This window comes from Lissotriton helveticus, chromosome 10, assembly GCF_964261635.1.
Source record: "Lissotriton helveticus chromosome 10, aLisHel1.1, whole genome shotgun sequence".
In the NCBI taxonomy this organism is placed as follows: Eukaryota; Metazoa; Chordata; class Amphibia; order Caudata; family Salamandridae; genus Lissotriton; species Lissotriton helveticus.
Genome location: NC_136071.1, coordinates 246,493,183 through 246,507,568, shown reverse-complemented (window position 1 = coordinate 246,507,568; position 14,386 = coordinate 246,493,183). Strand labels below are relative to the sequence as shown.

At 43.7% G+C, this 14,386-nt stretch overlaps 1 protein-coding gene across 2 annotated transcripts in view; it reads right to left on the bottom strand.

Moving 5' to 3' along the window:
• TMC7 (transmembrane channel like 7) overlaps positions 1-14,386 on the bottom strand; it is a 430,401-nt gene that overhangs the window by 277,501 nt on the left and 138,514 nt on the right. For both annotated transcript variants that reach the window (XM_078665244.1, XM_078665243.1), the window contains exon 6: positions 13,149-13,294. In XM_078665244.1, the coding sequence (XP_078521370.1) occupies positions 13,149-13,294 (146 nt within the window). The remainder of the gene's footprint in view (positions 1-13,148; positions 13,295-14,386) is intronic.

Here is a 14,386-nt window from a genome sequence, read left to right as displayed (position 1 = left end):
AGTGTACATCCCTGCGAACGTGACTGTCCAGAAAGAAATGTTTAGTAAACATGTGCAGGGAAGTCCACGTTGCTGCCTAGCAGATATCCAGGACTGGAATTCTGAGTGCTAACACAGTGGAGGCCACTTTACCTCTGGTGGAATGCGCTTGCAAACCTTCAGGAGGTTGCTTCTTGGCTAGTGCGTAGCAGATTTTGATGCAGAGCACAATCCATCTCGAGATGGCCCCCTTCTGCACAGTCTGACCTTTCTTCACACCAACATATCCCACGAAGAGTTGGTACTCGTGAGCGGTCAAGGTAAAATGACAACGCTCATGTCCAGACAGTGGAGTCGCTCCTTTTCTTTAGAGGGATGTGGAGGAGCGAAAGGTGATAGTTTGGCCTGTACGAGTGCCACCTTAGAAACTCCAGTGCGCAAAACTGCTGAAATTGCGTGTTCTCAGCAGTGGTGAACAGATCTAACCAAGGCTCTGCCCACTGCCAAAATAGACCTTGCACCCTACAGATGGAGATGCCATTTGTGACCCGCTAGGCATCATCAGCTGAGTTTGTCCACTCATAGAATCTGCTAGATGTTGAACCACCAGAGATATGTCCAGAGATGTAGGGCCTCTTTACAAAGGGTCCACGACCCTGTGGTAAATAAATAAATAATACCTCTATTTTTGAATGGATAAATGAATAACAGATAGCTCAATAAATAAGAGTCAAGATTCGAGGTAGTAGGAGTTTTGCAGGTTTAATACAGCATAAAGGACAGGAACAGGACAACCTGCACGGGAACAGGAAGGCAGCGCTGCCGGGGGCAGGATCTGGAATGAGCAGGCAGGCGTAACTTTAATAACAATGTACAACATATATATACTAAAACAATTGCATTACAATGAATACAGTAGGTGGAGCAGTGGGTGTGGTCAATAGCAGTCGCGAAAGATAAGGGTGAAAGAGGGTGTAACAGGGCGTATACATAGACATGTGATGTAAACGTAACAGAATATGCCATAAATGGGGCGGAAACATGGAGGGGGCTACCTAAGGAGCCGGGACCTCTGACCTAATGGTGCGCGCAAACTGACAATGACGTGTTACTAGGAGAAGCTGGGGGCTATGAACTCTGTGCTAGGAGCAGAGACTGAAGTCTGGAGAGTCAGGGCGACATGTACCTAACCCTATCTAGTATCTAATGTTTAGAGAACATGTTGATATAAACTAAGAGTCAGGAGGGGAAAGGCTAACAGACTCTAAGACTGGAGCATGCATTATTCTACATGTAGTGTGTGTTGAGGAATATTAAATGACCAGTAAATGCAGTATTTCTCTTACATGGAGACGTAAAGGCTAGACAATGACGGAAACTATTGATGCGATTCAGTAGCTTAGGAATGCAGAGAAGGAGGGCTGGACTGATAACTAGAATCATAACATACTCTTGGCAGACTCGTAGGCAGAGCCAGGCTGAGCCGGGCACTGTGAGGCAGGAAGTAAGTGAAGGGTCGAGGATACAGGTGGGGGCTGTATCGCTCCTCAGCGAGGGCTCAGGAGACAGGAGCTGAATCTGGTGTCCGGGCCCTTTTGAGGCCTAGAGACGGGGACTTTACAATGAAATAACGTGCACACTGAGAAACGTGGCAACGCAACTTTACATAGGCCTAATACTCGTAGCTTTCACGAGAACTGGAAACTGACATACTAGAGTTGGACACAACTGTAATTGCGTCTTTAATCAAACATGGGGAATACATATGCATATTAATCATGCACACATAACATAAGATGGAGGACACGTAGGGACACAGAACATGGCAAAATTTACTTTTCCACATTCCCTCCTTGTCACTACGTTTCCATCAGGAAACATCAATATTCATGATACCATCTATCATTTCATACAGTATCATTTGCTCGTCTCGAATTGTCTTGGAACGGGATTTAGGACGGGACTTGGGACTAGGAATACAAGAGGTAGCACAAATGCCGCAAATCGCAGGGCCACATTGTAAACAGAGGCAGCAACTGAATATGATCGTTACTGCAATACCTAGAAATGACAATACCTTCCATCCCCAGGCGGAAATTATATTCCAGAACCAACCGGACCATGTCCAGGTGCCTGGATTTTGGTGTAACATATGGGCAATTTTATGGAGTCTGGTTATAGCTGAATAAACAGACGGCGCGTTATTAGGAATGAAAATGCAGCAACTAGATCCGATGACTCTACATGCCCCGCCCCTATCGGCCAGTATGACGTCAAGGACGAGACGATTTTGCAAAACTACAAATCTCATAGCAGATTGATCTTCGGTTAAGTTACCTAGGGCAGAGGTAGTCTCATTCACTACTGCTTCAAGGGTTCTGGTTAACCTACGGATTAGCTTACTATTCTGGACAGGTCCTATAAAGAAGAAGAAACCTTTATTGAAATCTGTATACTGTTCTAGTGCAGTTTCAGTATAATCGACAATTGGGGACTCGATCTCCCTTCTATGTCTAAAGTGTACTAGATGTGTGTTTCTATGATAATCAGATGGGGCTAGGAAAACTGGTGGCAGTAGGAAGGCAATGTAACAGGTTCCCTCCCAATCGAGGGGCAGACGAACATATGCGGTCTGACCACAAACGAAATAAGAATGACGTGAAGCTTTGAAAATAGATTTCCCACTGTCACTATACTTGACAATAGTAGTACAATCACTATGGCCTACATGTATAGAACCATTATTTCGGACACATAATTCACCTTTGACTGGTAATACTGAAATAGCAGGTAAGTCTGGAGTAGAATCAGACTGAACATTCAGGACCATAAAATTCGAAGATTACCCACATTATAAACTTCATTTTCTAGATCTAACCCTGTTCTGTGGGGAAGACCTTGCTTGTCTGGAAAACATGTACTGTTAAGAAAAGACATATCTGTTGAGGATGACGTTAACGTGGACCATGCTCCACACGAACCATTATGTGAAAATGGATAAGGAAAGAGTGGCAGAACTCCCTTCGGTGTCTGGAAAGGGGGGAGTCGACCACACACCCAACAATTAGTGGCATTGCTGGTCTGGTGTGAATAATGTAACATGCGGATAAAGGAATTATTACGCATAGCAAGACGGTAAGAGAGTTCATGAGGAGGTAGATCACTAAACGTGTGCTCTACCGTAACATTAGCAGACTTATTTACATGAGAAACTGGAAAATACAAATAAAATGCATAACCGGTGCAGGAAATCATAATGCTGAAATATAGCAGAAAACATAAAATAATAGTGCAACTTTTAGAGTTCTCACTAACTCTCTCTCTGTGGGGGTCTATTATATACATGTCAGAAACCGGTCTAACCGTTTCACCTAGGGGAGGACTTAGACAATCAAACTGGCTGACTTAATTTACTAGACCTTAATTTAAGCTTATACTCCTGCTGCGGAGTTTTCTCTAACAGGGAAGGGTTCGTCTCAGAGTCTTTTGCGGGACAGTCCTTAAGAATAGTACTTTGGCAGTCCTTAAAATCCTCGGAAATGTTCTTGGTAACAGGTTTTAGTCCAAAAAATCTTTTCACATGTGACAGGTGGACCCAGCCCTTCCTGCCTTCTAACTTGACGGCAGTACGGGTGGCCAGGAGGACCTGACGGGGTTCCTTCCAGCGAGGCTCCAGCGGACTTGAGCGATCAAAGTTCCTCACAAGAACCATGCATCCAGGAACGATTTCATGCGGTGCCACCTCGGTATTGTCTGGAAATGCGGCGGCAACCTGTGAACGACAAGAGTGTAGGGCAGACATCAAGGAAGCTAGGTAATCTGTCAGCATATTACTTGAAACATCTGTAATACTTCGAGGTCTAGGTGTACCCCACATATTAGGGGGGCGGCCGAATACGACCTCGTACGGGGACAGACCTGATCTGGAATGTGCGACCATGCGCATATAAAACAAAGCAACTGGCAGAGCTACTAGCCAGTCCACACCTTTCTCTTTACATACTTTTGCAATTCGAATTTTCAGAGTCTGATTATGTCTCTCTACGAGACCGGCTGCTTCAGGATGGCGTACACAATGAAACTTCCACTGGTACCCTAACAGAAGGGAAACATGTTTCATGAGCTCAGATGAGAATGGCTGGCCGTTGTCTGAATACACGACCCTAGGGAGTCCATAACGGGGGAAGAATTCACGAACCAACTGCTTGGCAGTGGTCGCGGCTGTGTAATCTGGGACTGGATATGCTTCTGTCCACCTGGACAAAGCGCATACAACTACAAGGACATACTTGAAACCTCGACATCGCTCCATCTGAATATAATCCATCTGGAGGACTTCAAAAGGGTGATCAGGGGGCTGGAATCCACCTTGTTCCACCGGGACACTTTTACCTGGATTGAACTGGCAACATATCATACAGGTACGGACTTTCTGCTTGGCTGCAGCTCGTAAATGCTTGTTGAACCATAGGTTCTGGATACTGTCTAACATGGCTTTTTCTCCTAAATGTGCTGGACTATGTGCGGTATTGATAATGACTTGAACCATAGAGTCGGGGAGAAACCATGTGGCTTTTCCTTTTGTCACCCATCCCTGATCTGTCTGGACCCCTCCTTGTTCGGACCATTTCTTGATTTCATCGGGAGTAGCATGTAACTGGATATCTATGACATCTTGAGTGGGGTCCTTAACTGTCATACAGGTAGTTGGATCTGGAGTATGTGTCTGTGTCGGACTAACTGAAATGTCTGGAGTCTGAGCTGTAAGCTTGGCTGTGCGATCTGCTAGATCATTACCCTGGGAAATAGTGTCAGTAACTTTCGTATGTGCTTTGCACTTAATGATAGCAATAGATGTCGGTAAATGTATGGCATCTAACAGAGCTTGAATAAGGAGACCATGCTGAATCTTGGTTCCATGAGAAGTCATGAAACCTCTCTCCTGCCAGAGCACTCCAAAGTCGTGTACAACTCCAAATGCGTAACGTGAATCTGTGTAAACATTAACTTTCTGGTTCTTGGCGTGTATGCAGGCTTGTGTCAGAGCAACTAGCTCTGCTGCTTGAGCGGACAGAGTGTCAATACGGTGTGTTTCAATAACTTCAGTGTCAGTAGTCACTGCATATGCGGCTACTAGTTCTCCTGTACTTGTTCTCATACATGAACCATCCACATAAAGTGTCAGGTCGGGATCTGGTAATGGAATATCTGTCAGATCTTGTCTTGGCTTAGTCACAGTGTTAACTACTTCCACACAGTCATGTGTGGCAGGATTTGAAGTAACTGATGGTAACAGTGTAGCAGGATTTAGAACGTTGCAGCGTCTGATTTCTATGTGTGGCTGGAACAGTGTTAATTCATAACCTGTTAAACGTGCAATTGTCAAGTGCTGAGTCTGTGTTCGGTTTAAAAGAACTTCCACGGAGTGTGGAACTTGTACTGTCAAGGAATGTCCTAATACTATGGAATCACTTTGTCTGATAGCTAGTGCTGTGGCTGCAACTGACTTGAGGCACACAGGCAGAGCCTGGGCTACAGGATCTAGTGTGCTCGAAAAATAAGCACAAGGCTTGTATTGTCCTGCTTGATCTTGTGTGAGAACAGATAATGCTGTACCTTCGCGTTCAGTGACGAAAAGTGTAAAAGGCTTACTGTAGTTCGGTGTTGCTAGAACTGGAGCTTGGCATAGAGCTTTCTTTAACTCATTAAAACTAAGTGTATGTTCAGATGTCCAAGGGAGGACAGTCGATACGGCTGCCTCCTGTGTCGTTAACTGTATCAGTGGCTTGGCTAGAAATGCATACTGAGGAATCCATTGTCTGCAATAAGAAGTAAGGCCGATAAAAGCACGTACCTCCTTCTGCGTCTTGGGTTGAGGAAGACTCGCTATTAACTGGATACGGTCAGGTGTCAACTGCCTACCCCTCTTGGACAGTAAGTGGCCTAAATAGATCACTTGCTGGACACAGAATTGAAGCTTCGAAGGGGACACCTTGTGCCCCATCTCGGCTAGGAAATACAAGACTGTAAGGGATGCTCGCTCGCAAGCACGTTCAGAACGGGCTGTGATCAGTAGATCATCGATATACTGGAGTAGGGCAGTGTCAGTTGGCATGTGAATATTGTCTAGTTGTCTCTTAAGTGCTTGACTATAAATACTAGGACTTTCTGTGAAACCTTGAGGAGCTCGTGTGAACTGGTAGCTCCTTCCATTTAAACAGAATCCGAAAAGAAACTGGCTGTCTGGATGAATGGGGACACTGAAAAATGCGTTCTTGAGGTCTATGACTGTAAAAAATGAGGCTTCTGAATCAATGGCTGTCAATAGGGAAGAAATATCTGGGACAACTGGGTACTGGGGAATAATTCATTTATTGAGTTCTCGAAGGTCAATCACTAATCGATATACTGGGGGTGCATTTGGATCAGTACGTTTCATGACGGGAATGATCGGAGAATTACATACATTGGAGTCAGTTTCTACAACTACTCCTTGAGCCATGAGCTCGTCAATAATTTTGGATAAGGCTGCTACAGCCTCAGGTGGTAATCTGTACTGTCTGATTCGTGGTAACACTACACCTGGCTTGAGAGTCACACGATGGGGTGTGATTTGCATATAACCTACATCAGTTGGACCTTGTGCCCATAGATGCTGCGGAACATTGGACAATCTCGGATCAAAATCTCGTAATACATAGTGACCCTTGAAGTCACGTAGGAACAGACGTATTCCCTCTGGGGAACAGCAAATAACTGCACCTAATTCTTTCAGTGTTTTAATGCCTAACAGATTTTCTGGACATGACTTTGTGAGTAACAGATCAGTAGTGCGGGACAATGGACCTACTTCTAGAGTAACTGGCTTTGATATCTCGTTTACAATAGGTTTTCCTGAAAATCCAAGGGAAACATTTCTAGAGCCTGAGAGCGGAGCCCCTGGAACTTCGGCGTGACTTATAGTGGTCCTACTTGCCCCTGTATCAATCAAAAACTTTCTGTCTTTCCCTAATACTTGACTGTGAACATAGGGACCTTCTTGATCTACAGGTATCTCGATGAGAGGCAAGCCTACCTCCCTCTCTAGGCTGTTTCATGAATATGGCTGATACTCTGGATACTCGGACTGTGCATACTGGTACATCTGCTGTGTGACATGCTGTGTTGCAGCAATAGGCTGCGGTACTGTAACTGTCTGTTGTGCATTCTGTGGCTGAGGAATCTGTGAAACTTGTTCTTGTCTAGGCGGACGTGGTCTTTCTTTAGTTTTACCGGTGGCTATGTTGTGTTTCAGAACTGCACACTCGTTTATATAATGACCTGGCTGTTTACAATAATTGCATGTCCCTTTAACGGGAACTGCAGGATGACTGGCTTGATTCGTACCCCTCTTCTGACTGTCTTGAGGAACAGATTGTGCAACTAGTACTTTCATTTTCGTGTCTTTCATACGTTTCCTTTCATGATCTTGCTCTTCTCTGATTCTATTCTGGTGATATTGGAGCATCTGTAACATCTGGGACGGGGTATTAGCTTGCCAGGTACTTTCAACTTTCAAAACTCGATTCTTAACTTGTGGACTTGAATTCTCGACTAATTTAGTAACAAAAAGATGAGGGTATGACTCGCTACTTGTCTTGAGGCCACTGTTAATGCTAAAACATTTCTCAAATCTAGAATAAAAATCACTAGTGTCTTCGTCTTGTTTCTGTTTACAGGCTGAGATTGCATCCCAGTCTTCCTTTTTAGTGGCTAATAACCTTGGCAAAACTTGTATTAACAATTCTGGTAATTCTTTACATTTCTCTCCTAGACCGGTACCTGGTACACGTGACTTATCTTCAGCTTCTAGAACTGCCCAATCTATCTTTTTCTCTCCCACCTCCCATTCTTTTTCCTTCAGTTTCTCGTATACCCCTGCGGGCAACAGGACCTTTAACATTTTAATTATATCTGGATACGTGTATTCTCCCATACGGAGCATGTCTTTTAATTCTCGGTGGAACCCTGCTGGATCTTTATCATGACAGGGAATTAATTTCTTCATCTCTAAGAGTTCCATCTTTGTAATCGGGGTGTAAACAAACACTCGTTGCATTTCACCATCTGCTGTCCTAACTGGGTGTACTTCTCGTAACGGATTCTGTCTGTCTATGTAAAAGGGTTTACTTTCTGGGGGTGAGACATGAACAAAATGCGGGTTCAGGAACGTTCTATATTTGTGGCGCTGTTCTAGAATGACACTAATTAAATCGGTACCTAGACCTTTCCATCTATACTGGAGTAACTCGTTCAGGACATCGTGTAACGGACCTGGATCAGAATGTTGACCCTCATACAGAGTGATGAGGTGCTGGATCATATACATACCCACCAGTCGCTGCTCGGCTGGGGGCAGTTTCAGAAACATTTGTGCCACTATTTCGTCTGGAAAAGTGGTAGAATCAGTAATCCATCGGACTGCTGATCGGACTAGTTCTTGTTCATGCATGGTACTTAACTCACTATAACCGATTCGTGATTTCAGAATGTGATCGGTAGCTTGAAATACTTGTTCTAGAGAACCTTGTTCTGGTGCTGGATGAGGAACAGTTTTCTTGTAATCTAGACGTGAATGTCGGTCGGAAAGTCTAGTTCTACCTACATACGCTATTCTGGTGGGATTCTCGTCGTCTACCTCTTCAGTGGAAGAGTCATTTTCTTTCTCGCTGATTAGTGCTTCTTTGCGTTTCTCGTGTAACCTTATTATTTCTTTACGAATTTTCTTGTACATACTCTCTATACTACTGATGGTTCTGTGCTTACCCTCGGCTATATTTTCACTCCATTTTGTCAGGATTCTCATTTCGGCCGGATCTTTAGTCGGGGAATCTTGTTCTCTTATTAAACAATTAATCAGAAACTTTAATAACATGAGCTGGATCTCAGCTTTCCTTTGAGACATGGCTTCGCCAATACTTTCTGGATCATCCCCTGTACGGATGAAACGATATATTCTGTCTAGATCTTCTTTCATATCCGGTAGGGTGTCCAAATACCCGGTCACCCGTCTTACACGGATGGAATATATAACTGTACTATCATCGCCTGCAACTGGATCATAGCGGCATTCAGTAAGGGCTCGTCGGATTTCTGCAACGGACTTGTATTTGGGCGTACGCTGTAACGCACATTCATGTAACTCGGCCAACGTTCTACGTTGGCGTGGTGGCGGGGTACCAGGAGGACCTCCTCCTGCGGCCCCTAAACTGGAATCGTCTACTGATACTCTTCGTGCTGGCAGAGTGGGAAATTGTAATGTAGGCTGGACCGGGGGTACCGTAGCAGGTACTGCAAGAGGTGCCCCGGTGTCTGGAGGAGCTGGATTTACATTATTTACAGGAACTGGCGGAACAGGATTTGCATATTCCGGGACTGTGTCGTCCAAATAGGATGAGATAAAAATATCAGCTGCGGTCGGTTTGTGACGTAGCTTGATCGGAACTAATGGTGGCGGAAAATTACTGGATGCCTCCGGGGTTGCTTTTGGCAAGCCCTCGGCAAGAAGAGGGTACATACCCTTAATAAGGGCATTCCTCTGTCTGTCTGACTGTTCGGTTTTAACTCGTTCACCTATCTCGATTAATTCCCTTTCTTGGGCTTTTTCTGCGGATTCTCTACTTAATTCTGACTTTCTGATTTCTTTTTCGGTTCTTTTATGAGATTCTTTGCGCCATAACTCGATGGCATCTTTCTGTGACTGTCTGGCTTTCTTCTTCCATAATGCTTCTTCTACTCTCATGATGCACTCGGCATCCCACGTACCTGATACGGGCCATCTATACTTTTCTTCTAACTCCTTGGTGTATTCTACCCATAAATCTAGATATAATATGGCACTTATGCCATGCTTCTGATACATAAAATGACCTGGACTGTCCCTAGGCGGGACAGGAACTGCTGCTTCTAGCAGACCTTTTCTAGTTTTTAACTGACGTAGTTTAGAAAACAATGGCATGACTGAACTGTAATCTAGACACAATACAATACACAATGAACACGATAATTACTCCACATTCATACCACGACATTAAAATACGTGAAGAACATTTAAAATAACAGTTCGAACAGAATACTACCTGGAATACTGAAAACAGAATACATGAATCTTCTCGAGAACAGAACTGAATAGAACAGGAACTGGATGCACTGCTGAAACAGTACGAAACTTACCGGTCTCATAAAGAGACACGTCAGGACCCGCATCCACCGAAGTGGACACTTCGTTTTGGGTCTGTGTACCACCAAAACCCACGGACCAGAGTCAATTAGATTGACCCTGTCTAGATACTACCCCAGCAACGGTACTCACCGGGCAGCAAGAACGGAAGGCCTCGGACTGGACTGGACTGCTTCGACGCCGGACGGACGAACTTCGGACTTCAGTTACGGGTGGGCCTCCGGATACCTCGGACTCTCGGCTTGGGCTCTGGTCGGGACTCGCCGCGTTCCTCCACCGCCTCGTCTGGATGCTGGACCGCCACCTCCGTCTCCTCCGTGGGCCTGAGGGATACTTGAAGCAGAAATATCTGCACGTGCACGGTATGGTTCCGTCACGGCTGCAGAGGGTCAGGGGGCCGGCGTGGCTTCACCGGCGCGTGGGGAAAGGGCAAGTCCCTGTTCGGGCGCCATTATGTGGTAAATAAATAAATAATACCTCTATTTTTGAATGGATAAATGAATAACAGATAGCTCAATAAATAAGAGTCAAGATTCGAGGTAGTAGGAGTTTTGCAGGTTTAATACAGCATAAAGGACAGGAACAGGACAACCTGCACGGGAACAGGAAGGCAGCGCTGCCGGGGGCAGGATCTGGAATGAGCAGGCAGGCGTAACTTTAATAACAATGTACAACATATATATACTAAAACAATTGCATTACAATGAATACAGTAGGCGGAGCAGTGGGTGTGGTCAATAGCAGTCGCGAAAGATAAGGGTGAAAGAGGGTGTAACAGGGCGTATACATAGACATGTGATGTAAACGTAACAGAATATGCCATAAATGGGGCGGAAACATGGAGGGGGCTACCTAAGGAGCCGGGACCTCTGACCTAATGGTGCGCGCAAACTGACAATGACGTGTTACTAGGAGAAGCTGGGGGCTATGAACTCTGTGCTAGGAGCAGAGACTGAAGTCTGGAGAGTCAGGGCGACATGTACCTAACCCTATCTAGTATCTAATGTTTAGAGAACATGTTGATATAAACTAAGAGTCAGGAGGGGAAAGGCTAACAGACTCTAAGACTGGAGCATGCATTATTCTACATGTAGTGTGTGTTGAGGAATATTAAATGACCAGTAAATGCAGTATTTCTCTTACATGGAGACGTAAAGGCTAGACAATGACGGAAACTATTGATGCGATTCAGTAGCTTAGGAATGCAGAGAAGGAGGGCTGGACTGATAACTAGAATCATAACATACTCTTGGCAGACTCGTAGGCAGAGCCAGGCTGAGCCGGGCACTGTGAGGCAGGAAGTAAGTGAAGGGTCGAGGATACAGGTGGGGGCTGTATCGCTCCTCAGCGAGGGCTCAGGAGACAGGAGCTGAATCTGGTGTCCGGGCCCTTTTGAGGCCTAGAGACGGGGACTTTACAATGAAATAACGTGCACACTGAGAAACGTGGCAACGCAACTTTACATAGGCCTAATACTCGTAGCTTTCACGAGAACTGGAAACTGACATACTAGAGTTGGACACAACTGTAATTGCGTCTTTAATCAAACATGGGGAATACATATGCATATTAATCATGCACACATAACATAAGATGGAGGACACGTAGGGACACAGAACATGGCAAAATTTACTTTTCCACAACCCCACCCAGCCCTGTTTGTTACAGTACGAAATGGTAGTGATGTTGTCCGTGACCACGTGTACTATCCTTCCCTTTATGGAGTGTAGAAAGGTTTTTCAATAATACTGCATTTTTATAAAGCGCGAACAGCTACCTCGCTAGGAGGTGTCCCGGCGCTAAGAGAACACAGTTGACCTAAAAGAGCTAACAGGAAGGAGATTTTGGTTCTGTCGGGTGATACAATTTCTTTGTAGTTTTTTAACATTTATGCAAATTAGTGTATCTGGGGATGACGCTAGAACACAAATAGAATGGCAAAGTAATTCATAATTTCAAAAAAGAGTGTTTTACTTGAACTTTCAAAGATTCATCAAAAAGGGTTTTTTGGTTCTCAATACAAAATTACCATAAGAGTAGGCTGTCTGATAATTCTGCTACCGAAACTGCGCAAGTGACAATTATTTACAGTGACAAGGTGAATAAAGTGCCTAAGTGAAAAAATCAGTGTATTGAACATATAAGTGACAACATACGCAATGGACATGTACTTACAGGTAAGGAATTTGAAAAAAGGTCCAATTTCATAATATATCACAAGTATCTCAGGCTCAAGAATTGATCCACATTGATTTGTAAGCTGAGAGACCTATTGAAGTATGGAAAACTAAAACCGTCGACGTTTTGACCCTGACAGGAGCATTAATGGGGGATTGTCATAACGGGTCTTCTTCAGTACCAGGAGTTGAAGGGACAGCGGATTCTTCAAGTTTATCGGTGCCAATGGACAAGTGTGGATTGTTGAGGTGGATATGAAATTCCTACCAGTCGGCCTGGATTGAGCAGAGTCCAACTAGGCGTGTGAGGCAAATTAATGCTGCTCCTGGTAACTGGATAGAGACCAGGAAATCCTGCGATCCTAAAGATTCAATGGAGCACAGGAGGTTGTGCACGGTCAGTATGACCACCTATTTTGTTGGCAAGCCATGGAATCACAAATAAATCATGAAGAACAATCAATAGCTTATTGACTGCAGACAGTCAGCAGCATTCTGTACTCTTGGGATCGCGGGATTTCCTTGTTTCCATCCTGTTAACAGGAGCTGCATTAATTTGCCTCACACGCCTAGTTGGACTCCGCTCAATCCAAGCCGACTAGGAGGAATTTCATGTCAACCTCAAAAATCAACACAGACTGACTTGTTTTACAATGTTACATTATAAAGATGTATTTAGGCTCAATTGGATATAAAAAACGGTCTATTAACATTTTGCTATGGAATAATAAAATAGAAGTTTAAAATAGAAAATCTTTGCTCCAATAACTTACCTTTTGACTATCCACAGAAGGCTTACTAAAAGGTATGCAATGGTGACCAACAAATACGCAAGTGGTAGGCTGTAGTTGTAGTTTGCATAGCTCACTATGTCCACTGTGTAATATCCATAAAACAAATACGTGGATTCAAGAAAACCCTGTGGAAAGGGAAATAAACATGCAAAGTTTATGACGTTACACAGCAGGACATTTCCGCTACACAGGAAATTATTCTAATAGCTTTATGCAAGGCATGAGATGAGGCACCATAACCACATTAAGGTATGCACACACAAAGTAGTGACTACCATAAAAACAAAAACCACAAAGCTATATTATTAGAGATTAAACCAATTTTATTCTGCTACTCGAATTGCATATAATCCATATATACCTTGACTTATAAATGAGGTATATTCAAGTAATTCAACCTAATTTTATCAAATTCAGCACATCACAGGTGTATGCCAGACCAAAGCTCCGATGATTAAAAAGTTTTCATTCACAAAGCAACTCTTTAAAATACAGCGGAATGTCTCATATTGCTTTTCGATTGCTCACAAGCTTGAAGCGAGTCAATATTTCTTGAATTTCCTGCTTGCTATAGGCACCAACAATGATTCCTTCATTGGAACCATCATTAGCATACTACTATGTAGAAATTCCAAGTTTGTTTTGGATTGGCTCCTTCCTTCCAGAAGCTTAACCTATTCAAGATAATTGGCACTCACTTCTCATCCCACTGTTTTCATGATGACTGCCCATTGATCGGGGGCCGAAAAGCCACCAACTGCAGACATATATAGACTTTGCCCATTAACTAACTCAAGAAATAATTCAAGGAGACATAAGTCAAACGTCATTTTATTTGTGATGCACTTTTTCACTTTTAGATCACACTGGCCCTCTCTCCAAACTTGTGAGCACCTGATCACTCATAATGATTGCAATTTAAAAAGAATATATATTGCATTGATATTCATGGAAATGGTTGGGTTTTTGAATTATTATATATATATATTTTTGGTTCTCTTGTGGATAACAACTGCATTTACAACATTAATCAAAAATTGGAGTTATAAATGAGTCTACAGTGAACCGATGTTGTTGAACATAATCTTGAGAAGACATAGCCAGACCCCTCTACATCTATTCTAGAATATAAGATTTGTAGGAAATGTTGTGGTATTACCCAGAGCAATTATAGCATGGCATGTTCTAATACAAGATACTCATCTTAGTGGGAGCAG